The sequence below is a fragment of the Acipenser ruthenus genome, chromosome 12 (genome assembly GCF_902713425.1).
Source record: "Acipenser ruthenus chromosome 12, fAciRut3.2 maternal haplotype, whole genome shotgun sequence".
Lineage (NCBI taxonomy): Eukaryota > Metazoa > Chordata > Actinopteri > Acipenseriformes > Acipenseridae > Acipenser > Acipenser ruthenus.
In genome coordinates, this window is record NC_081200.1 from 35021306 (window position 1) to 35045986 (window position 24681).

Genomic DNA, 24681 nt, shown 5'->3' on the forward strand with positions numbered 1-24681 from the left:
AGGGATAATTGTTTTTGTGCTTTAAGATTTTGCATCATGAAGCCAAGCCATTGTCTTGTAAACTGATCTATATTCTACAGTTTCCTCCTCCAGATTTAATAAATGTGTTTTTTTTTTTTTTTTTGTTTTGTGTTGTTTTTTTTAAGGGCCACGAGGCAATACAGAGTAGTTTCTGAATGATGGTTTTATGCGAGTGTACTGTAAATGGTTTAGTTTTTTAGCAAGTCTGTCATGAAGCCATTTCTGAGAAGTAACCTTGTGACAGGTGGAAACCCTGAAGGAGGGATCAGTGGATTTGTTTGCAGGAGTGAGTGCTTTTATTGGGGGTGATTGTCACAGGCATCCAAATTTAAGTCTTGCATGCTACATTATTTGATAACATGTTTTGTAACAATTGGAGGCTGTGCCGACAATGTTTTCTGTTTTAAAAAATAAATAAATAAAATAAAATAAAGGCTGTTGCACTAAAAACAAACTGAGCATTTGGTTCTAATTTGCAATATTAACTCCAGTGGAGGCAAAGCTCAGGAAATCTATTCAAATAGGGCGGCAGTATAGAAGTTTTTTCATAAGATAATCTTGGCTTGCTGTACGATGGAGACATTGGGCATCTTGTCTTTGGAGAATATTTCCATTGCACCAAAGCCATCCAGTAGTTGTAGCCTAGCCTTGGACTCCTTGGAGCAGCATTGTGAGAGCTTTTAAGTCCAGTGTTCCCACACACCATTATGATGAGGTGTTGTCTCTGCAGATGAAAATCAAACCTGAGATCTACTTACCAAGTTATTGACATACAAGCAACATTTAAGATCCTTTTTAAATATTGCTGTTATCTATTGGTTGAGCACCTGCAGTACCTCAATGCAGAATAAAATTGAAGTTTAAGTTAGGAATATATATATATATTTCCTGAACAAGTTAAGAAGCTGATATTTACAATTCTTTCCCGTATTGTAACTGCTTCAGATGCCTGCTCTTGACACGGAAATGTGCTGCCTTTTGTACATGTATGTTAAGTGTACAAACCTTTGCACAATTGTTCTTTTTGTACTGATTTTGTTGACTGTAAAAATCCTGTAAATGTTCTCTGGGCAGACAATTTTGTTGACCCTTGTATGCATTACTTTGGGATGTCAAGGTGGCTGAACACCTGGTGTAAAGTATTAGCTTGTTTTTAAAATGATACTATATGAATCAATGCAGTTTGACATTGTATTGATTGTGGCTGGTTGGCTGTCTATTCAGGTGCTCCGGACCCCACAGCTGGAGCCAGTATCAACGATGAGAACTGCTGGCACCTGGATGAGGAGCAGGTGAGGGAGCAGGTCAAGCAGTTCCTGTCCCAGGGAGGCTACTACGGGTCGGGGAAGCAGCTCAACTCTATGTTCGCCAAGGTAGGTGATCTTTTTATTCAGAACAAAGCATGAGGAGTGTTGTGTTCAGATCTCTTACTGCCTTGTATTTATCCAGTCCTTTGCATCAAGGCCATTTTTTTATACTGCAAAATATCTGCAACCTACATGGAGTCTATTGTGCAGGTGTTGTGCAGTTGACTTCTTATATTTTTATTTCAAGTAGCTACTTTGTTGCCTGGAAAGTAGTATCTGTCTGTCTGTCTGTCTATCTATCTTTCAAGCCATCCCAAATCATGGAGGCATGGATAACCTGTTTTTTGTTTTTAAACTACTGCGCGTGTGTGTGTGTGTGTGTGTGTGTGTGTCAGCCTTTAGAAAGTACTTTTAAATAAATCGGTTAAACTGGAGCAGCTGCATGTTCCCAGACTCACTTTTTTGCTCTGGCTCGGCAGGTGCGAGAGATGCTAAGGATGCGGGATTCAAACGGTGCCCGGATGCTGACTTTAATAACGGAACAGTTCATGGCAGACCCACGGCTGTCTCTATGGAGGCAACAGGGAACTGGTATGACAGAGAAATGCAGACAGCTGTGGGATGAGCTGGGTAAGGAAAACTACTGTCAGTCACCTTTTGCTTAGAAATAGTGCTGCACATCAAGTTCACTTTACCTAGAGCTACCAACACTCCTACCAGACCGTTCATTTAGCTTAGCTGAGCCTGGTCTCTTATTTATATAAATTGTTCATTACATCTCGATTTGTTGTTGAATTATTCCTGCACACCCTTAATTATTGTGTACACATACATTGACTGCTGAGACCCTATTGTGGATCAAGGACCTTTGTAAGTCTGGTGTGATGGCTAATCAGACTGGTGTTGAAGCAAGTTTTTAATAGAAATACAGAAGAATACATGCAGATCAGCCATCTGTTGCCTGGAGAGTGAAACATGACATTCAGCCTGTATTGCTAGAGTAAGTTTCCATTGCCTCAGTGCAGGACTTAATGATGCCAAACAATCCGCATACCCTGCTGCCACTTCTGCTGCTGATAGCAGTTTGTTTCACTTTTTGGTTTTAACATTTTGTGTGTTCATCATAAGATTTGCTTACAGGATCCATATAAGCAATGATGGCAGCAATAGTAGGAATTAATGCTAGTCCTGCCATGTTTATTTTATTACAATAATTCACATGAGTGCCTTTTGAAGCTTATGGGTCCAGTCCATAGCTCCTTCTGGTACAAAAAGGAAGCAGTATATGGTTTTGGGTTAGTGCAGAAAGGTAACTGGTCAATGGTGGGCGCTGGTCTATAGCTCACAGATTCACTTTCTGTTTAGGTGCTTTATGGGTCTGTATTGTGCTGAACCCACACTGCAAAACCGATGAGAAGTCCTGCTGGCTCAGGCAGCTGAAGAAGTGGAGTGACATGGACGTGTGTCCTCTTGAGGACGGCAACTACGGGAACGAGTTACCAAACATTACCAATGCCCTACCACAGAGCTCCAACCTCAACCAAGGTGAGCTCTGTCACCTGCTTGTATCGCATGCATATACCCCTATTTACATACAGAGCTTACAGTCCCTTCACACATTATTGTGTATGCGTGGTGTAGCCCAAGTATTTGCATACAGTATATCAACTCTATACTTCTGATTCCCTATGACTGCAAAATGTAGGTGGTCCATGCTATTTCTTACCAGCCTAATCTGCAGCAGTAACAATACAAGCCATGGGAAACTGGATTGCCAGTGGGAGACCCTTTTGAGAGTGTTCAGAAAATAGACTTTTTTTTAAACACACTAATATTGTAGTTAGCAATGTATTCCCATGGCTGTCTTGTCATATGCATTTTTAAATTTAAGCTAAGTAAAATCACGTTTTAATAGGTTTTAAGTGCTTCATTAGTGCAAAAAATAAACCTGCACACACCGTGATGAAACTGCAGCAGTTTGAACCTTCTAGTTCTCCTGGAAACGTCTCTAATTGAAACTCCTGTAGATCTCATGCTCTCCTTCCATCTGCTGTTCTCTAATTGGTCTACAGTGTATATGTTTGGCAGGCTGAGGAAGAGTGGGGGTAGAAAGGGTAACACGACTGAAGACTCTCGCTCTCTTCTGGGTGCAATTAGCAAGTTCTGAAGGTGCTCCTGCACCAACCCACCCCGCACCCGCATTCTGCTCACGTCAGCTGGGGTTTGGGAGACCCTCTGAGCTGATGACAGCCTTGGCAGCTAAGAGCCAGGGAGGGGCAAAGGGCTTGGGCATGCATTGAGTTAACTTTAATTGCTTCAGTGTGTTGCTCTAATGTGAGACACAGCTTAGTGACTCGCACACTGACCCTGTAATGAGATATTTTTAAATGTCAATTAGTTAACCTTAGTGTATTTGCCTGCTTTGACACCTTGTCAATAAATTATTTTGAGGGTAAAATGTCAGCAAATCTCGCGTTAAAACAAAGTGTGTGTGTTTTATTTTAGTTTCAAGTACAACCGATAGTGACAATTCATTGTTTCATCCACGCATGTATAATGTAAATAAAGACCTGGAGTCAAGACCTTTTTAAATGGTAAAAGGAAAATACGTCTCCTGATGACTTCTCTTCTCCCAAAGTGTTCTCCCTGGTGTTTGTTTTCCTGTAAGTTTTTAGTTGTAGCTCCATATAGTTCTCTCCTATATCTTGTCTTCCCAGAATGCTAGGCCTGTTTTTGTCACGTCCTTGTTTGTTTTTATTTTTTTTCCTGTTCACTTCTCCTCCCTGCAGACTCCTTAGCTAGGCCAAGGAGGACTGTCTTCACAAGAGCAATGGAGGCCTGTGATCTGCACTGGCAAGACAGCCACCTGCAGAGGATAATCAGCAGTGATTTCTACATGTCGCCCACTTACCAGCGAGAAGGGGAGAGCCTGCTCTTCACCTCCCAGGGGCTGCCGCTTTGGCTGGGTAAGGAGGCAGGCACTCCCATGACAGGGAGTAACTTGCCCACGACCACAGGCTTTGAGTTGTGGGTGTTCTCTTTGCAAAACATACCCTTTTCGTGCATGGCAACCCCATATGGGATGGACACAAATGCTCCTAGTCTTTTATATGGGGACATAAAGCTATTTTCAATATTTCATGCATGAAAGGGTTAATAACTTCATTGTTAAATTATTTCTGAAAAACCCTATTGCCTTGTGCGATAGCACTTCTCATTCTTCATGTCTTCTAGATAAAACGTTTATATGTTGTCACTAGTAAATCTTTCTCAAAACCTATACTGCAAGAGGGCACATTAATTTTAATATACTGTACTTTTGCAATTGAAAAATGATGCTGTGAATCACTAGTGGGCTGAGCCCTGTTTTCCATTGTTCAGGAAGCTACTTCTGCAGGCTTTGATGCACACACCTTTCCTTTTCTAACATGCAGTTATGTACCATGCTGTGGATTCACCCTTGAGCTGTCATGCCTCAGTGGCTTCTGCGTCAGAATGAGTGTGGAAGCTTTTCATTAGCAAATAGTGGGGCAGGGTTTGTATTACCTACAAGTTACTGACACATTGGGAGTGGAGGAGGTTCATAAGTATGAAATGTCTTAAAACTTTTGTTCAATAAAAGGGGTATTATACAATTTGACCTGAGGAATAATAGAACAACAAAAAAGCCAGGAGAGCTCCGTTTTAACTGGTAAAATTCACAGCGTCTACTTTTGATGTCTTTTATAGTAACTAGGATCCCTGTTTAAGTGGTGTGCTCATTAACATTGAGGTTCTTCCAGCTTGTACAGATAACGTAAGCCCACAGTCAATGTTGCAGTCTGGTGTTATTGTGGAAGAAAAGGTAGAAACCAATATCTTAATAAAGAACAGCCTGTTTTGTAAGATGTGCTTTATCGCTGCTTATTAGATGTGTAATATTGTCTGTTGAAATGTTCACATAGATGCCCTCTCCTGTATTTTCAGAGCATGTGCCGACCGCCTGTGCCAGAGTGGATGCTCTGCGATCCCACGGTTACCCCAGAGAGGCATTGCGATTGGCCGTTGCCATCATCAATACCCTCAGGCTGCAGCAGCAGAGGCAGCTAGAAATATACAAGCACCAGAAGAAAGGTAGGAGGCTTCTCTCCCTCCCTCTGGCATCCTGCATGGGCGGGGACGGGAGGGGGGTGGGGGGTCTGATTCACCTTGAGTGGTTCCTTTTGAAAGGCAGGATGCAAAGGTGTTGTAATGAATCTGTGGTTTCTGTGGGTGGGAGAGCAACTGTGTTCTTGGAGTTTGGACAAAATGATCACACCCCACACAGGCATGCTCTATAACCCACTTCCAGGTTTTTTAAATGTATTTATTTATTTATTTATTTTATTTATTTATTTATTTATTTTTTAAATCCCTGGCAACAACAATAAATCTTACATGATATTAATAAAGATCTTTGAGTCTGATGAATGTGCTAACGGCAGTGTCAGTGAAAGCCAGCTGTATTTAACCCGCAACACCTCTTCTTTCACCACACGCAGACCGTATGTTGGAGAGACCATTTGAACTCACTATTGAGTCTAAATCAAAGGTAAATGCGCTTGCGTAGAAAACCTATTTGCCCTTGCTGTGTTCTAGAGCTGCTCCAAAGGGGGGTGACCACAATCACGAATCTGGAGGGCTGGGTGGGACACCCTTTGGACCCTATAGGCTGTCTTTTCGTGACTTTGACTGAAGCCTGCCGGATAGAGGATGACAACTCCATGGATACAGGAGGTACAGTTGAGAGCCATACAGTGTTTTAATTTACTAGTCACCAAAATGACATTAATATATAAACCAATCCAATGCTGCATTTATTTTTTTCTCAATTCTTCTGTCCAGAAAAGCTTACTGCAAGCTTGATGTTATCACTTACTGTATGTACTGTATGTCAAAATGAAAATAAGCCCCAATGTAGAAAATTATACATTTTGTCTAATGTAATATTAATTGGCATTTCAACCAGTGAGCTACAATGACACTTAAGGCAGCTTCACAAAGCAACTGGCAGAGATGGTCAGTGTGCTCTTCGTTATACAGCTGTAAACAGCTGGTGTTTGACGGGGGGATTTTAATGTTAGAGGCAGCCTACTCCAGACCCCTTGCTGCAAATTAGCAGAGAAGCCTAGTGAAGTGTGAGCCTTGTGCTTGTAAAATATTAATTTGTAACTATTAGGTCCAATAAATAGGAATAAATACGCCATTATAACCTTAAGCACCCATCAAGGCGGTTAACTCCCCTTGAGCACTGTGACCTGATTTTCTGATGGGATAAAGCTTAAGCCCAGGTCCTTACCCTAATAAACAGGATTGGCAGTGGATCAATTGCTCTAGGGATTTAAGAGGGAGCTTTGGGGTCTCTGCCTTGACAATAATGTTAGTGGTATTTTTTTTTTTTTGCCCCCCCATCAGTCTAATGAATATAGACAAGTATGTATACAACATCATCATCATCATCATCATCATCATCATCATCATCGTCATCAGCTATCTCCTGGTATACAAAGGCCTCCTCAGTCTGACACCATGCCTTTTAAAATCTTTTGTTTTACACATAAACATAGTACATCTGTCACTGTGTATTGGCTTGTTCTGTGGAGCTTAGTGGGGTCGGTCTAGCAAAACAGTGCGTCTGACAGCTGCAGGGATTTTGAGTTTAACAAGAATTGGATTCTATTAAGATACGTTCTGTATCTACCACAACATGCCACTCCACTGATTTCAGAGGTATCCATGAGCTAACTGGCTTGGTTTTGTGTTTCCTCCTGGCAGACTCTGGGGACCCCAAGCCTCCAGTCTATCACCATGTTCCTGTGTCTGGGTGCCAGGACAGCGGGGAGTCGTACCTGGCCCTGTCACTGGAGGTTGCTCTCATGGGCATGGGGCAGCAGCGGGTGATGCCCGAGGGCCTGTACTCTCAGGACAAGGTGTGCAGGAACGAGGAGCAGATCATCGGGAGGCTGCAGGAGCTGGATCTGGACGAGGTGCTGGTGCAGACACTCCGCAAGCAGTGCATTCTCCTGCTGGAGGGTATGCAAGCACAGGCTCACTTCACTTTTTCTATAGTGGGGATAACGCAGCTTGAGCAGTACATGAAGAGGCGTCTTCATGCAAGACTGGACTACAAAAGCGTTTTTGTGTCCGTTTTTAATGGGCACGCCCACACTCGTGCCAAACGAATCTGTTTTTCAAAAGATTTCAATGACTACTTTGTGTTCTGATATGCTTTTGTTCACAAGGGTAACCCCTGCTGGTTGCAGTCAAGTAAAAACGTTATATACAATCCAGGGTAGCCGAGAGTGTGTTCCAGCAGTGTTCAGTCTTTTGTATCATCAGCTCAGGCATTTTAACAAAAATCTTTTCAGTAATAAAAGTATGTGTTCTCATTTTAGTTGATGAATATTGATGCGTTTGTGTTCTTCCAGGGGGTCCTTTCAGTGGGCTGGGGGAGGTGATCCATCGGGAGAGTGTTCCGATGCATACCTTTGCAAAGTACCTCTTCTCTGCGCTACTGCCTCACGACACTGACCTGGCCTATAAACTCTCTCTGCGGGCCATGAGGTAAGAATCAGCTATTCATCTGCATATCTGTCTGGGAGGCTTGTGAGTACTTTTTTGAGGGGCAGGTTAAATTGTTCTGTATTGCAGTTTAGCTAGCTTGTCAGTGATAGATGTGGTTGTTGTCATGGCTGTCTTTGATGTCCAGAGTGTAAATAGGATTTGACATACCTGCATCCTCAAGAGCCCAGCACCCTTAACACCACGCAGGGGTCTTGTAATAAAACCATGAAATGCATATTTTTTGTTATTTGCACTACTGTTTTGTTTGTTTTAACTGAAACCATAATTAACTCCTCCCTTAGTCAGACCTTATAAATAAATGAAATGAAGTCGGAAAGTAACATTTTCCAATACAAGGCTTTGCGTTCCAATAGAATATATTAACAGTACTAATATGACTAAAACATCAAAAGGGTACTAAATAAAATGAAGTTAGAAATAATATAGTGCTTTAATAAGACAGCAGTTCTAAAAGATCTGCTTATAAATTGTGTTATCAAAATGTATTTGTTGGCTAATCCCCCACCTGAGCTGAACCATTCTGTTTTTTTGTAGGCTTCCTCAGGGTTCTGGTAATACAAAATCAACAGAGCTTAAAACACGATGTAAAAAGCAAGAATATAGAGGCTGTAAAAGCCAGTACTGTGGGGATCAGCTCACTGCCTGTGGGCAAGCTTGTTTACAGATGATGCAGACATGCTGCTTTGATCTTGTCTTGCTGATAAAGGTTGTACCAGCTAGGTTTTGTGTGTGTGTTTTCTTTTTATTAAGAGCTGGACTTTATTATCAAGTGGTGCCCCACAATGTCAAAAGGCTCCGTAACGCATGTATTTATGCACAGGCTTTATTTTGGACAGTTGTCTTTAATCGGTGTCTCTTGCTGTGTCTCTTTCAGACTGCCTGTGTTGGAGTCTACTGTCCCTTCTGGTGATGTGAGTCATCCACACCACGGGATCTCGGTGGTGCCAAGCAGATACCCACGCTGGTTTACCCTTGGGCACCTGGAGTCCCTGCAGTGTGAGCTGGCATCCACCATGCTCACCGCAGCCAAAGGTGCGTCTGGGCTATAGATCAAATACTTCAACATGCTAGCATCTCTGTTTTCAGATACCCTTTCAGAAACAGCACTGCAGCTTCACATACAAAAATTTTAGTCTTGTTATGACATTCAATAAAACGTGCGTGTTGCACTAACAAAAAGAGGGAATGCTTAATGTTTTATTCCTGACATAATTCATGGAATTCCAAAATAGATGTTTGCAAAGAACACTATACTTTGGAACTGAGCTTGGCACCAAAGCTAGCTATTAAATCAAACTGTAAACAAGAGGCGAGTAAAGGAAGCTGGATGCCGATTGGGGTTGAGAGTTCTTTTTGCATTCCTTTCTAGGAGACATGCTGCGATTACGCACAGTGCTGGAGGCCATTCAGAAAAACATCCACTCCTCCTCCCTCATCTTCAAACTGGCTCAAGATGCTTTCAAAATTGCAACACCCGCGGACTGCCCGCCGGATATCACCCTGCTCAATGTGGCGCTGGAGCTGGGGCTGCAGGTGGGAGAGACTTTCATACTAATTGATACAGATTGAGGTGCTGAGCACTGCCATGACTGATCTGCTCAATTTAAACTGATTTAACTTGACCTATAGATAGCCCTCTGTACAAAGGCATTACCCATAGGGGACTTGACTTGTTTAAATGTTAAGATTTTGTTTTATTTTTTCAGGTAACTGTGGCTATCTTTGTCACAGCCAGCACTTTCATAATAGAGGCTGTTGATACTGACTGTCATGATTTCTTCTTCCTGCAGGTGATGCGAATGACTCTGTCCACGCTGAACTGGAGGCGTAGGGAGATGGTACGCTGGCTGGTCACCTGTGCCACTGAAGTTGGTCAGTATCTAGGCCTCTTTTTTATGTATTTATTTAATGCTGTTTTGCCTTGTCCTGGGTTAACTCTTTAAATATTACTGAAATAGGTAGCAGCAGGCTTTGCAGACTGTCGCCAAAATATGTTCAAGGGGTGAAAATACCAAAGCCCCTTTTTAGTCAAGTTAAAAACCTTGGCTTGTGCCTGATGGATGTATTAATACTTCTAATGGACCTAGTACCGTTCTCTTCTCACTCTAACCCCCTTGTCTGTTTTCCCTCCTCTCTTCCATTACAGGCCTGCGTGCGCTCGTGAGCATCCTGCAGAGCTGGTACACCCTGTTCACTCCCACTGAGGCCACCAGCATCGTTGCAGCCACAGTGATGTCTCACAACACCATCCTGCGGCTGAGCCTGGACTACCCCCAGCGGGAGGAGCTGGCCAGCTGTGCACGGACGCTGGCCCTGCAGTGCGCCATGAAGGACCCGCAGAACTGCGCTCTGTCGGCCCTGACGCTGTGCGAGAAGGACCACATCGCCTTCGAGACGGCCTACCAGATCGTCATCGACGCAGCTTCCACCGGCATGACCTATTCCCAGCTCTTCACCATCGCCCGCTACATGGAGCACCGTGGCTACCCTCTGCGGGCCTTCAAGCTGGCCTCCCTGGCCATGACCCACCTCAACCTGGCCTACAACCAGGACACGCACCCGGCCATCAATGATGTGCTTTGGGCCTGCGCGCTCAGCCACTCCCTGGGTAAGAACGAGTTGGCTGCCATCATCCCCTTGGTGGTGAAGAGTGTGCACTGCGCCACCGTTCTGTCGGACATCCTGCGCCGTTGCACCATGACTGCCCCCGGATTAGCGGGAATCCCCGGCCGCCGCAACTCCGGGAAGCTCATGTCCACTGACAAGGCCCCGCTGAGGCAGTTACTGGACGCTACCATTAGCGCTTACATCAATACCACCCACTCCCGCTTGACTCACATCAGCCCACGGCACTACGGGGAGTTTATTGAGTTCCTCAGCAAAGCCAGAGAGACCTTTCTCCTGGCACAGGACGGACACATCCAGTTTGCCCAGTTCATAGACAACCTCAAACAGATCTACAAGGGAAAGAAGAAGCTCATGATGCTTGTGCGGGAGCGCTTTGGGTGATTTTTAAAAGGAGTGCAATAGTAAAAAGACTTGACTTATTTTATTTTGATCTGAGAGCAACCGTCACATCGCAATTTGTGGGGGTGTTTTTTTTTTTTGGAAAGGGGGTGGAAGGATGCACCATGATAGATTTGTGGTACTATTGAAAGAAAAAAAAAAAAATCTGTTAATTGTTTTTATAAATTGTTTTATAAAAAGGAAAAAGTGGCACATAAACCAAACAAGCTATCAAGAGCCAACTTGGTGGTTTAAGAAAAAATAAATTTATATATATATATAAAAAACTGCAGAGTGTGATATTGTACCTCTCTCTATTGCAAGGATAAACCTGGTTTACAGCATGCAGTAAAGAGCAGGGATCAAAAGCAGAGCTGCAACACTAAACGTTGCATGAGCGCCACCAAAACACAGGCAGGAACAGCATGGGGTCTGTAGGATGGCTTGCATACACTTGACCAAGCAAGATGTGTGAATTCATATTTGTTTCCTCCTTGTGTGTGTGTTTTTTTTTTTTTGTTTTTTTTTTTGGTAGGTCTTTTTAAAAAAAAAAAAAAAAAAAAAAAAAAAATGAAGAGAAGAAAAAAGAATGAGTAAAAGAAATACTAACTCCATTCTCAGGGATTGCTTAAAGACAAAAACAAATAAAGTAGCAAAAGCATTTATGATATTGTAAATATAATGGTAAAAGTGTCAATTAAATTGTAAAGTTATAATTTATAATAATTGTATGTCTCCTTTCATTTATTTTGGGATACTTGAATATGTTGAGGGCTGGGAATGTTAAGACTTAAGCAAAACATTTCTCAGGTGCTCCTGTTTCTGGGTGTTTTTTTGTTTTGTTTTTTGTTTTTTTGGGGGTTATTTCATTTTATATTGTTTGGCTGTGTTGTGCGAGAGGCAGAGTATTTTATAAAAATAAAATAAAACGGTAACAGGATAAACTAAAGCACCAGTCTATGCAGAACTATGGAGTAATGTTAACTGTCCCAACATCTCCTACATCCAACATCATAAGAATCTGCGTAAAATCTTAAGTAAAGCAAAGGGCCAGATTTCAGGCTACGCTAAGAAGCTTAAATGAAAGAACACGGGTACTGTCAAATTCACATTTATTCTATACAACAGCTGGATTTAAAGCTTGCCAGAATGAGGATGATTTGAACAGTACACCTGCACCTCAGCTGAGACTTCAATGAGGAACGTGGCAAACATGTTTTTATTTTTTTGTATACAGTATAAAAGTACAGAAATGAGAGCCAGTTGTGGGCCTTTAGGTTTGTGCTCATTTTTTATTAAGTTTCTTTTTTTTTTTTTTTTGGTAAATCACAAGATTGTTACACAAACCTTTCTTCTCCAATAGGGATGGGAAGCTCCCGTTCCAGTCTGTGTCCAACTGTTTAACCACATTAGTAAGCTTTTCTAGCATTACTCACTTTTATATTTAGTAGTAATAACTAGATTTGAAAAATCTGTGAAGGGATTTTAGAAAGTGGGTTACGGTGGTTGCCTAGCGTGGGGAAGGTCTGTCCAGTTCTGTTGGGATGTCGTCAGGTTAGTAACCTCATTGTGGATGTGGCCTGAGATTACCTGGATTCAAGACCTGGTGTAAAGCAAAGTCAAACAGTATGACACCTGCACAAAATTCAAATGTGCACAAGGACAACCGCTAAAGTATTTATCTTGAATTCAAAACTGTTGCCTTTCTAAAATTCTTTGTCTCAGTACAAAGGTTAATTCTGTTGCATTAATATCTAACCTAGTTGTATCTTCTTAGTGCTTCATGTGAAAATGTTATACTTTAGGTCCAATTGCATTACAAAATTAGTTTTTTTTTTTTTTTTTTTTTTTTTTTTTACCAAGTGTCTTTGTGTTAACTATACCAGTGTTTTAATCTGTCCTAGATTTTAGAAGGAAATAAGCGCTGGTAGAGAATATTGACTAGTTTTGTTATCTACTGTTTTTTAGATTCAAATTTTTAATTTAAGAGTGTTTAATGTTGCCTCTTTGTGCTACTGAAAAAAGAAAGGTATTCAGTATTTGTTGCCACAAGTATCGTTAATCAAATTTTTTTGTGCAACCTTGAGCTAATGTCAAACAAAAAAAATACTATTTATGTAATGCTACTACCATTTTATATGATTTTATGTTGAAATTTCAGTGCTTTTTTATGAATAAAGTGTGGAACACAATTTGTTCTCTTCCTTTTTATCTTCAATAACATCACAAATGGAAAAGTCTTGCCTGTGGAACTTTTTCCTGACATTTTACTGAAATGATTAAGCATTTTTCAGGAAAGGATGCTGTACAAGTCCAGTGATAGAGTACTGGGACCCAGCCTTGAACTCACTCAGAGCTTGACAGTTGAACAGGGGCAAAACTCCACTAATCATATCAAGTACTGCAGCCAAAAGCAACAATTATGAATACTACAGGAATTTTTATATTTTACATTATCTAAAATGGCTATTCAACAATAGTCTTTCCTTTTAAATTTTATATGGTGAAAAGGGTCTCCTAGACAAATACATTTATACTGTGCTACCTTGTTATGGTCGTCTGAAAAGGTTTGAGGTTCATTTTCTTAATTTTGAAGCCATTTCTTTTACAGTAACACCTGCTGAGTGGCAGGACTGGTGAAGCTGCAGGTGTCCTCATCTTGCAAACACTCACGCTCCCCCAGCCAGGCTCCCAGACAGCCAGTTCATGATATCTTGTGATGCTGATTAATTGGGGTTCTTGACGATGCTGCTTCCCACATAACTGAATATGGTACTGAGAAAAGTCAAGCCTATCAGCATTTGGTGGCAACAGTAGTCTGGGTAGATTGATCGTCTTTCTAAATGAGGCAATGCATTATCTTGGCAGGAGTCTGCAGTTAATGACTTAAGAGGATAGGATTAGGTGTGTGGTGTGTGGGGTTTTTTTTGTTTTGTTTTTTTTTGTTAGAATTAATTTGGCCTCAGTGGATGGTGTCTATCTGGAAGATTTCAAAACATTTCAAAAGTAGTCTGTTGGTGTATCATTTTCTGCCATTTATAAAAATGGTCCCTACTGCAGCTTTCCCTGCTGAGTCTGCAACACTGCCCATCCCCTTACCACCCAACTGGCTTTTTGACCCTGATACTGAAATCTGACCATGGAAGCACACAAGCATGTTGAACTACCATTTTTTTGAAAGTGTGAATTGTATTTGTTATCTTGATATGATTTTCATAAAAATGTTGCCAATTTTGTAGAACAAAATAATGTTAAAGAGCAAAAGTGTCTGTTTTTGGCAGTACGTAGTGCTGGTGCACGTTTGGTGTGGCACATGTCCGACCAGATACCACCTTCTGAATGGTACTACTTTTTTTGATAGAATAATTATGGGGATTGTCAGTGATATTTTTTTCTGCCATTCAGAGGGAGTATTTTGTATCTCTATATATCTCATAGGAGGCTGTGTGGTCCAGTGGTTAAAGAAAAGGGCTTGTAACCAGGAGGTCCCCGGTTCAAATCCCACCTCAGCCACTGACTCATTGTGTGACCCCGAGCAAGTCACTTAACCTCCTTGTGCTCTGTCTTTCAGGTGAGACGTAATTGTAAGTGACTCTGCAGCTGATGCATAGTTCACACACCCGAGTCTCTGTAAGTTGCCTTAGATAAAGGCGTCTGCTAAATAAACAAATAATAATAATCTCTCTCACATCCCTTGCCTGATCTCTACCTTATACGGCTGATCAGTTCTGAGGCTCGTTGAGTTCTATATATGAACTTCAAACTTTTCCTGCTGTTAAATATGTATGATTTGCTTTTGTTGGCTGCTGAGTGCATTATTCCCTTTCATGGCGATTGGGTTTATCCCTCTGGAAAGCTGATTTCAGTTAGTGACATGCAGCGAGATGAGGGAATAATTGGTTTTCCCACCTGGTCCATTCGCTCCCACGGCTGCTATCTGTTGTGTATGTGGGGGAAGGGGGTTTATTGGGGCAAAACATATGGTGAGCCACAAAATGTGAGGATTGATTTAAATTAAATTTCACTGTTCTGTATGTGTTATAAAAGGTTTTGTATTAAGATCAAGTTGGAACTAACAACCTATTATGATTGTTTTGTGTTGTGCTCGCTACGTCATACTAAACGCATTATTACAGTTATATCTACACTGATACAGTCCCAGATCTGTCAGTATTGTTTACTGCTCATGGTTTGGTCTTTCTGAGGCTGTATTATAAGACTGTCCCAAATCCTGATTTGGTATGAGGAGAGAGAGGTTTGATAAGCACCGATGATACAGAACAATGTGATGTTGACGCAAATCTTTAGTATGGATCTGTAATAAACCACCGGGGATAAGCCCATACATCTCCATCAGGATTGTTAATATTTAAATCAATCATAGCCAAGACCTTCCAAAATCCTCAGATCTGATAAAAAGCTGATAGCATTGGCCGTGACAAATGATGTAGAGCCTGCTGTCTCCAGGAGCAGACTGGCTCTTCAGGCTTTCTGATTTGCTGAAAGATTGAGCTTTATTGCAAGGCCCCAGGCATGGTTTTTTTTAAGGTGGCCTTAGGGAGTTTTGAAATTAAAGTATAAATTCATTACTGCAATTACATTTAAAACACAACGTACATGGACAGGAAATGTCAGTCATACAGTCAATACTGCTTTTATTTATTTATTTATTTATTTTTTAAACTGCAGTCATGTAATCTGCAAATTGATTTTATAAAGATTTATAATAAACTAATCATACACGCTGCAGCTGCGGCCCAAAAAATACTGACAATAATTCCCTTTGTTCTCTGAAACTGTTTTCATTCTGCATGATTGGTAAAGCAGAAAAGCTGGTGGACCTCATAAATAAAGGCTGTTGGTCTTAAATTTGCCAATTATGAACTACAACCAACAGCTATAAACATTGTCCATATTTTTCCTTTTTAAAACCACCTCAGGTCCCACCTTCCCTCTGACAGCAGCATCAATATGCCTTTGTGGTAAATAATGCAGTCTTCAACATTGATGTTTCCTCTTAAGATTCCAAAATGGTTTGATCTGGTGAAATAATGTCTATTGTATTTGGGCAAAATATTTCAAAAGGACATGGTTCTAAGGTGGTGGAGAAATATTTAGTATATATAAAAAAAATTTAAAAAGTGAATTTGGGTTTGCAATGCTATTCAAATTGAGATATATATATATATATATATATATATATATATATATATATATATATATATATTTATTTTTTTATTTAATAAATAGAGAAAACCCTACCATCTTCCTTTTGTGAAACTTTGCAATGGGGCAAGAGCTTTGTAAATCTGTCCCATGGTTTTAATTCTGAAAAGGGCTTCATTTCTGTTCCTGGAGCTGCTTCGAGTGAGTGTGAACAGCCTCCACAAAAGCACCCACGTGATCCGGATCCATGTCCGGGTACAGGCCATGACCCAGGTTAGCGATGTACCGCTGGGTACCAAATCCCTCCACCATCTTCTTCACAATCTCACCAATCTTCTCCTACATTTAAAAATCAGTCAGTCAATCAATGGCAGTACATTGTCAGCCACCTACTTTTCTGACATGCAACCCATCTATAGGTATTAAGCAGAACACTACTACAGTATGTAATGCTATTACACCTACTCGAATACATGTATTTGGATGCAAGGTCAATTGCTGCCTGTCCTTGTATTTAGGGGACTGTATTGTTGACATACATTCTTATCTCCTGCCTTACCTTCGGAGCATAAAGACCACAGGGGTCCATGTTGCCCTGCAAGCTCACCCGGCCTCCTGTTCTCTCCCTGAAATCAAAGCCATTGACAGATTAGGGGTGAGGGGAGAGACAGCGGTGAGCTTAATAAAAGGCCCTCCTTCAATGAAGAATTTATTAAACTTGAGCAAGTGTCATTTTCAACAGAGTCCTGGGAAATAATGTTGATCAATGGTTTATTATATAAATAACAAATCAGTGTTTTTGTGACCAACACAAAAGCATCGCTGTGGGTATAGTGCTTGCTAGAGTAGAACTAAAAAGCGATTTAATGAAAAATGAAATCTGGCAAGAGGTTAAGATTGTCTGGACAGGGCACCAATAGTGCTTTTTATTGAAAAACGAGAGAAAGAATTGAGGTTTGATACACCTTCAATCCAAATGAAGCAGCTTATTGCAGAACCATACAATAGTAGTCATGGATGGGCTCAATTTCATGTGTAGTGGAGGCAATGTTCTGTGTGAAATACTGTATTAAACCTACAAATGTCATGACCTTCAATAGTCTCCGACATGCAGTTTGAAGGGTAAAACATGTTCAGCTTTGTGAATTATTGCTGCAAAAGAAGCTAATTAATCCCCCTACTCACCGAGCTTCTTTGGGGTCAACAGTCCAGTCCAGGCCGACTACCTCATAGCGGGACTGCGAGAGGTCCTCCAGGGCATAGTGGGCATCCTTGGCAAAAACAATCTGGAACAGGGACACCAGGGGTGTTAATCCAATCCAAAACATCAATCCGATTCTTTTTTTCAAAAGTCACTGGTTTTCTCCTCTAATGCCACTGGCTGAGAAGCAACAACAGGATAACAAATAATATTCTTATTGCTCAGCAGTTTTAAGCCACTTCAAGCTTTATCAGTCTGCAGCCATGACAACTAGGAACCTGCTCTTGTCGGAAGCGAAGCAAGGTTGGGTCTGGACAGTAGTTGGATGAGAGGCTTCCAATAATCTGCTGGCACTCTCCCCAGTATCCAAAATATCATGTATCCTAGCCTGTAATGAGAGAGCTTTCACTTGCACAGATTATAGCTCTCTTTTTTTTTTTTTTTTTTTTTTTTAATGGCATAAAATTATGTTTCGGTCCTTTGAGATATACAGGCTGACTTACCATGGGCACCATGTCCAGACCTGACTCCTTGAGTTTCTCCTTCACTCTGCGTGCGATGTCCCGCAGGTAGGGCAAGGCAAACTCGTTGAACTGCACTGGGCCCAGGCAGCCGGCGTGGGACTCAAACACCTGCAGGGCCTGCGATACAGGGGAGGAGACATGTTGAGCAAAAAAAAAAAAAACCCCACCACACAACGTACCAAAGCTCTGGATTTTACATACCTGTGTTTGATAATACTGCCATCTTGTGGCACATTTTACATAGAAGGGGAAATAGAAGGCTGACTGATTACACCGTGTAACAATTTTTTTTTTTTTTTTTTTTTTGTTCCTGGGTAGTAAGTGTTATTTCCTAATTGTTTTCCCTCAAAAGTATAGAAAATGGCTATTATTCCCCACAAACTTTGCTTTTGTGACCAGGACAGTGATATTTTGAAATTTACCTAATTTTCCAGAACATTCCAGATAGATTCAGTGCTGAGTAAACTTGGAGTAACTTCTAGAACTTTCCAGTAATATAAATAGTAGTATAAATACAGGGGCCTTAAGCCCACCAGTTCAGTTTAGTTCCAGCTGCCTAAGTGGATACATATCTGCATTCTTCTGAGATGGCATCAAGGTCATAGGAGACTTCAAAATGGTGGCATTCCTGATGGGTCTCCAAGGCGGTTTTACCAAGTTTCCCTGCTATCTTTGCCTTTGGGACAGCAGGGACACCAAGGCGCACTACCACAGGCGGGACTGGCCACAGCGGACCGAGTTCTCTGTGGGGAGGAACAACGTCAAGTGGGAGCCACTGGTGGACCCCCGGAAGGTGCTGATGCCACCACTGCACATCAAATTGGGCCTTATGAAACAATTTGTCAGAGCTCTAGATAAGGAGTCGGCAGCCTTCAAGTACCTTCAAGACTTCTTCCCTAAGCTGTCTGAGGCAAAGGTCAAAGCCGGTGTCTTCATCAGACCACAGATAAAGAAGATCCTGGAGTGCAATGAATTCCCCAAGAAGCTCGCTAGTAAGGAGAAAGCGGCTTGGAACAGCTTTGTCACAGTGGTTCGGGACTTCCTGGGCAATCACAAGGCCGAAAACTATGTGGAGCTGGTTGAGACTCTACTGGTGAAGAACTACGGCACAATGGGCTGTAGGATGTCCCTCAAAGTCCATATCCTTGATGCTCATCTTGATAAATTCAAGGAGAACATGGGAGCGTACTCGGAGGAGCAAGGCAAGCGCTTCCACCAGGATATACTGGACTTTGAACACCGCTACCAAGGACAGTATAACGAGAACATGATGGGAGACTACATTTGGGGGCTGATTCGTGAAAGTGATTTACAGTATAATCATAAATCTTGAAAAACTACTCACTTCTAAATCTTTTGTAGTCATTTTTGTATTACTTTAGTATAAATACATGTTAATTTGGATTCATATGTTGTTTTTTCCTGACTATGTGAACGAAAAGACACAAATTCGCCCATTTTCTCATTGGAAATAGGTAAATTTCAAAATATCACTGTCCTAGTCACAAAAGCAAAGTTTGTGGGGAATAATAGCCATTTTCTATACTTTTGAGGCATAAGCAATTAGGAAATAACACTTACTACCCAGGAACAAAAATTGTGTTACATAGTGTTATTTGAAACTATCAAGTTCAACTAATAACCAAGGACTTGTTTTGAACGAAGTCCTGGGCTGCAATGGCTCTCCTAGTTCGAGAGTGCAATACCAGTGGTGCGGTGTGTAGGGCTAGATATCCAGAACTCTAGCATGGGCAGAGCAGTATGTTGGTAGAGGTGCTCGTCTCACCTGTGCACCGGCGCTGACCTGCCCTAGAAGATACTCCACAATGACATCGGTGAGCTGCCGCAGCAGCTTATGACTGGCCTCCGGGTGGCAGTAGAGCCAGCGCTTTGCCTTCGACATGGTGGGGGAGCCAGCCCCCTCAATCATGTACGTCATCAGTGTCCACTGCAGAGGGAGAGCAGAGATCAGAGTGCAGCAACATTTCTCCAATCACAAACAAGACGACCAACATTTATCTGCCTATTGTCTCATTTGATCCATCTGCCCTAGCTGTGACTTCTTCCCCCACAGATGAACAATAAAAGCGTAACTTCCAATAGTCATAAAAGTGTGCCAACATATTTCAGAGCCATCTCTGCTCCTGGTTAACCAATAAAGCAACCACATAGTACAAGTCTGACCACCACTTACAAGTCGAACAGCAGAGCTGTGCATCATGTTTATTCACAGTTCCAGTCGTTTCTAATCAAATTCCAGAGATCTGTTCTTTGAAGAACAGGCACAGATCTCAGAACCCTGTCTGAAGTCAGAACCTACTGCAGATTTGAAACCTTAGCTTGCATGCCAACAGCTTTTCAGATTGGGAAAAAAAAAAAAAAACACAGTATGTACAGTATGTATCTTTGCAAAAATGTGCTAAACATCAGAAAAGCAGCTCCTAAACCAGCTATGAAAGGAAGCTTGACACGGAGTGAAGGATGAGAGTGTATACTGACTGGTGCACCCGTGAAGCCGATGAGTGGCACCTTGCCCTCCAGTTTGTGGCGAGTCAGTGTGATGGCCTTGAAGACGTAACCCAGCTCGGCTGCCACATCCACCTGGGGTTTGAGACGCAGCAGGTCCTCCGGCTCTTTCAGGGGTTCTGGGAACGTGGGGCCCTTCCCTGGAACCATCAGCACCTCCATGCCCAGCGCCTGCACACACACACACACAGTCTGCTTTAAGAATGACTAAAACAGATGGGAGTTTTCTTTGTAATGGCGTTTGACTTAAAACTTAACTTACCTGAGGGACGACTAAAATATCACAGAAGATGATAGCAGCATCAAAGGGGAATCGTCTCAAAGGCTGCAAGACATTTTAGCATGAATATTTATTTCAAGCATATCAAATATCATGTTATATAATACTGTTGAACTTTATTTTACAGATGAGGAACAATGGCTATGTTGTGTTTTTTTTTTTTTTAAACTTTGTTACAGCTAGCATTTCTTCATTTATATGTTTTATACAGAATTTGTTGTACTTTACATTTCATTGGAATCTGCTGCTTTTATAAAACAACTCCTATTATATAGAACTGCAGTGGTTAAATCAACCACCAGAGGGAGCACACTTCCATACGAATTGTGGTAGTGTACGTAGCTCAGTGCGAGACAAGACTGCACAAACTTAACAACCTGCAACGTCAACTCGCAGCAAGCTTCTGGAGATCGGCATGTCTCAAAGAAATCTTTTCCAGCACGTGCCTCCCTGAACTCTGTAGAGAAAAGGGAAGCAAAGGATTTTACAAAACTGTGTGATGCATTGTAGAATTCCTAGCAAGACCTGCGTTCACCAGAGAAAGCAAAGCCTTACCTGGCAGGTATCTGCCTGCCTGTCTCATGCACCACACGGGCACATGCTGGGTTTCCTCCCCTCTGGCAGCCTGCAGAAAGGTCTCATTTTTCAGTTCTGGAAAATTCTTTGGCCTAAAAGGTATTAAGAAAACAGAAGAAAAATAAGTGCATGACTTTTTTTTTTTTTTTTAATATAAAAATCAGAAAACCCACTGCCTCTGGTTTAAAATTATTCACCACCTATACTCCGAACACCGAGGTTTATTGAAAGAGATAGATACAGACGTGTTGTCCAAGATATAGCATCTCCTTTACATGAAATGTCTGCTGACAACAGCAATAATAGATTACTCACTCAAGGCATCTAAAAATAACACTGAAAAAAGTTCCATCCGAAGCAATTTATGAAACAAAGCCACCATTATACAGTGCCTATAGTAAGTATTCACCCCCCCTGGACATTTTCACAGTTTGTTGTGTTACAACCTGAAATCTTGATGCATTTAAATATGATTTTTTTCCCTTTGATTTACACAACCTACTCAACACTTTCAAATTAAATGGAGTCCATCTGTGTGCAATAAAAGTGGTGGTTGCAGCATCATTCTGTGGAGATGCGTTCCATCGGCAGGGACTGGGAAGCTTGTCAGGGTAGAGGGCAAAATGGATGGAGCTAAATACAGGCAAATCCTTGAGGAAAACCTGCTTCAGTCTGCAAAAGACCCAAGACTGGGACAGAGATTCACTTTTCAGCAGAACAATGACCCCCAAGCACAGAGCCAAAGCGACACTGGAATGGCTCAAAAAAAAAAAAAAAGTGAATGTCCTAGAGTGGCCCAATCAAAGCCTGGACTTGAATCCGATTGAGAATCTGTGGCAAGACTTGAAGATTGCTGTCCACCAACGATCCCCATCCAACTTGACAGAGCTTGAACAATTTTGCCAAGAAGAATGGGCGAATATTGCACGATCCAGATGTGCAAACCTGGTAGAGACTTACCCCAAAAGACTCACAGCTGTAATTGCTGGCAAAGGTCGTTCTACCAAGTATTGACTCAGGGGGGTGAATACTTATCTAACCAAGACATTTCAGTTTTTTGGGTTTTTTTTTTCCCCCCCCCCCATTAACTGTTGTTTCACAATAAAAAGTCTCTTGCCTCTTCAAAGTGTTGAGTTGTGTAAATCAAAAAGGAAAAAAAATCCCATTTAAATGCATCAAGATTTCAGGTTGTAACAACAAACAGTGAAAACGTCCAAGGGGGGTGAATACTTACTATAGGCACTGTTAGAGATAACACTATTCATTTAGTACACATACAAGCAGCAGTGCTATTGAACAAGGATTGATCAACTGCATTCAGTGAATTGAAATTTAAAAAAATAAAATAAAAAAAAAGAGATGAGGACGGGAAAATGTCTGCCTCTCACAACTTAACTCATTAAAAAAATAAAATGCGAGTAAAACTAAATAAATGTATTATTCTATTAGACAAACCTTTTGATAAGTCTTTAAAAAAACTTAAAGAAATCAGTTAAATTGATGTTTAAAAAAATGATTATATATATATATTCCTGTTAAGCAGATGGCTGTTCTGTTTGTCTATCTTAAGTGCGATACAGCCACTACCTAAACTGCAGCACCCATGATATGGTTCTTCTCTATCTGAATTCACTGCACCCATCCCTTCGTTGTCACTATCTCTGTAAGCAGGACCCTTATACAGATAGCAGACAAGAAGGGTGATCCCATTGTGGTTAAAACTGCCGAATAACAGTGCAGCACATGCTTGAGTGTTAAGGGGGGGCCTACCAAGTATGAATGGGCATAATTTACCACAATGAACAAAATTGGGACAGCTTGGCTATTTTTTATAACACATCTTCACATGGCTGACCCCTTTATATAACTGCAATGCTTTTGAATTTAATTTGTTTTCCCCCTCCGAGATTCAGATCTCTAAAAGCCACCTTTCAAAAAAAAAAAAAAAAAAAAAAAAAAAAAAAAGTTAAAACACTAGTAACTAGTATTGACCAGTAACCTAGCACCAGAACTAACGTAAAAATAAGTTAGTTAAATAAATTGCATTTCAAGATACATCTCATAGTGTAAGTTGCACACACCAAAGGACGTGCTCCCCCACTATATATCAAGTCTCAGTACTATGGCATGCTCTGACATTAACAAGTGTAATTATTAGAAATCAGCAAGACAAAAAAAAAAAAAAAACTCTCACCTGCCAATATCACTTGCAGAAGATATACTTTGATTTCAGTGTTGCTTATGGCAGTTTTGCCTGTACATTCACCACTTACCTAGTCGTGTAACACACAGTACGCTAGATACAGGAATAAAATCTGGTTACACTTTCTGCAAACAGGCTCTGCCCAGGGTCATATCTATTTACTGTATTTCAATATGCTAGCGTGAAAAGATCGGGTTAGCTTTGCCCTGATAAAACACTTGAATTCATCTATACAATGCAGACAACAGAAGAATGAAAGCACTTGCTGCTGTAAATGTATTATCCATGGTGCCGTGTGCATGCCTCACACATACAGGAAGTACCCCAACAGACACAGATGGGTAAAGCACCATGTAAGCGAGAGAACACTTTAAGAAACTGTCATACACTTTCATAGTCAATAACACCACGAGCTAAATGTATGTATGTACGTATGTATGCATGTACTTATGTATGTATACGTGTATTGCAGTCACTTGATCTTAATGAAAGTATTTGTCGCTACGTTGCATGTTTCGTTGTGTCGTTTGATTGCCGATATGTATATAGACTGTTCAATAAAATTAAAATAAAGATATGTAAAAAATAAGGCAAAACATATCCTTCATCTTCACACGATCGAATCGTATTGAGCAACATACTATACAGTATTTTTGTTTACATCAGGATAACCGTGTATAGCAAATAACCAAAGGATTACGTTTACATACAGAATGTAATTGTCCTGCTCCATGTCAACAGTGACCCAGTTCCAATGTATGTGTATCAATGATGTTCAACGCCGTTCTTCACGTAAGCCGATGAGCCAAGTAACAAGTAGATCCCCACTGATCAGTTCTGTAACTTTGATCGTGGTGCTTCGCTGTCACGCCCCCTTTATACCATGTGCGCGGCCATCTTGATAGCGTCACAGGCTGAAGTAGGAAGCCCCCTCGTGGCGGTGTCTGCCCCTGTGCCTGAAAGACCCATCAAACAACAGGCTAAAATGCTTACCTTAAACATTGTAGTAGGTGAGAGAGTAAAAAAAAAAAATACTGTAATGTAAACGGGCTTTACTCATTATTTTGCAACAAAGTACAAATGAAACTAGAATTTAGGATATACATATTGAAAATAGTATACATTATCACCAAATAATTCAAATCCCAAAGCTTTTTTTTATTTTTTTTTACCATCAGTACCAATCTAATGTCAATTTAGTATTAGCCCAAAATACCAAATACAATACACTCCTGCAGGTTGTTTGTCTAATGGCCCGTTTATATCAG

The 24681-nt window shown here is 41.1% G+C and overlaps 2 protein-coding genes across 2 annotated transcripts in view; one reads left to right on the top strand and one right to left on the bottom strand.

Moving 5' to 3' along the window:
* LOC117417489 (zinc finger SWIM domain-containing protein 5-like) overlaps positions 1 to 13129 on the top strand; it is a 58019-nt gene extending 44890 nt beyond the window's left edge. The window contains exons 3-14 of the mRNA XM_034029665.3: positions 1246 to 1394; positions 1808 to 1958; positions 2694 to 2873; positions 4118 to 4294; positions 5295 to 5441; positions 5946 to 6083; positions 7122 to 7379; positions 7775 to 7910; positions 8806 to 8963; positions 9301 to 9464; positions 9722 to 9803; positions 10078 to 13129. Coding sequence (XP_033885556.1) covers positions 1246 to 1394; positions 1808 to 1958; positions 2694 to 2873; positions 4118 to 4294; positions 5295 to 5441; positions 5946 to 6083; positions 7122 to 7379; positions 7775 to 7910; positions 8806 to 8963; positions 9301 to 9464; positions 9722 to 9803; positions 10078 to 10940 — 2603 coding nt within the window. The 3' untranslated portion in view covers positions 10941 to 13129. The remainder of the gene's footprint in view (positions 1 to 1245; positions 1395 to 1807; positions 1959 to 2693; positions 2874 to 4117; positions 4295 to 5294; positions 5442 to 5945; positions 6084 to 7121; positions 7380 to 7774; positions 7911 to 8805; positions 8964 to 9300; positions 9465 to 9721; positions 9804 to 10077) is intronic.
* Positions 11485 to 24281, bottom strand: LOC117416964 (uroporphyrinogen decarboxylase-like). Its single transcript, XM_034028483.3, has 10 exons — positions 24124 to 24281; positions 21190 to 21302; positions 21012 to 21091; positions 20617 to 20679; positions 20328 to 20525; positions 19615 to 19776; positions 17808 to 17945; positions 17289 to 17389; positions 16663 to 16729; positions 11485 to 16442 (listed from the first exon to the last, which is right to left on the bottom strand). Exons 1-10 carry the CDS (start codon positions 24144 to 24146, stop codon positions 16278 to 16280), a joined length of 1110 nt encoding a protein of 369 aa, XP_033884374.2. The 5' UTR covers positions 24147 to 24281; the 3' UTR covers positions 11485 to 16277.
* Between the last annotated feature and the right edge of the window lie 400 nt (positions 24282 to 24681).

Coding starts and splice junctions, on each gene's coding strand:
- LOC117416964 (XM_034028483.3), bottom strand. CDS start 24,146: ATGGAGCAGGACAATTACATTCT. Junction 19,777..20,327: donor TCGGCTTCACGGGTGCACCA/GTCAGTATACAC, acceptor CTCCCTCTGCAG/TGGACACTGATGACGTACAT. Junction 16,443..16,662: donor GTGGTCTTTATGCTCCGAAG/GTAAGGCAGGAG, acceptor TTTTAAATGTAG/GAGAAGATTGGTGAGATTGT.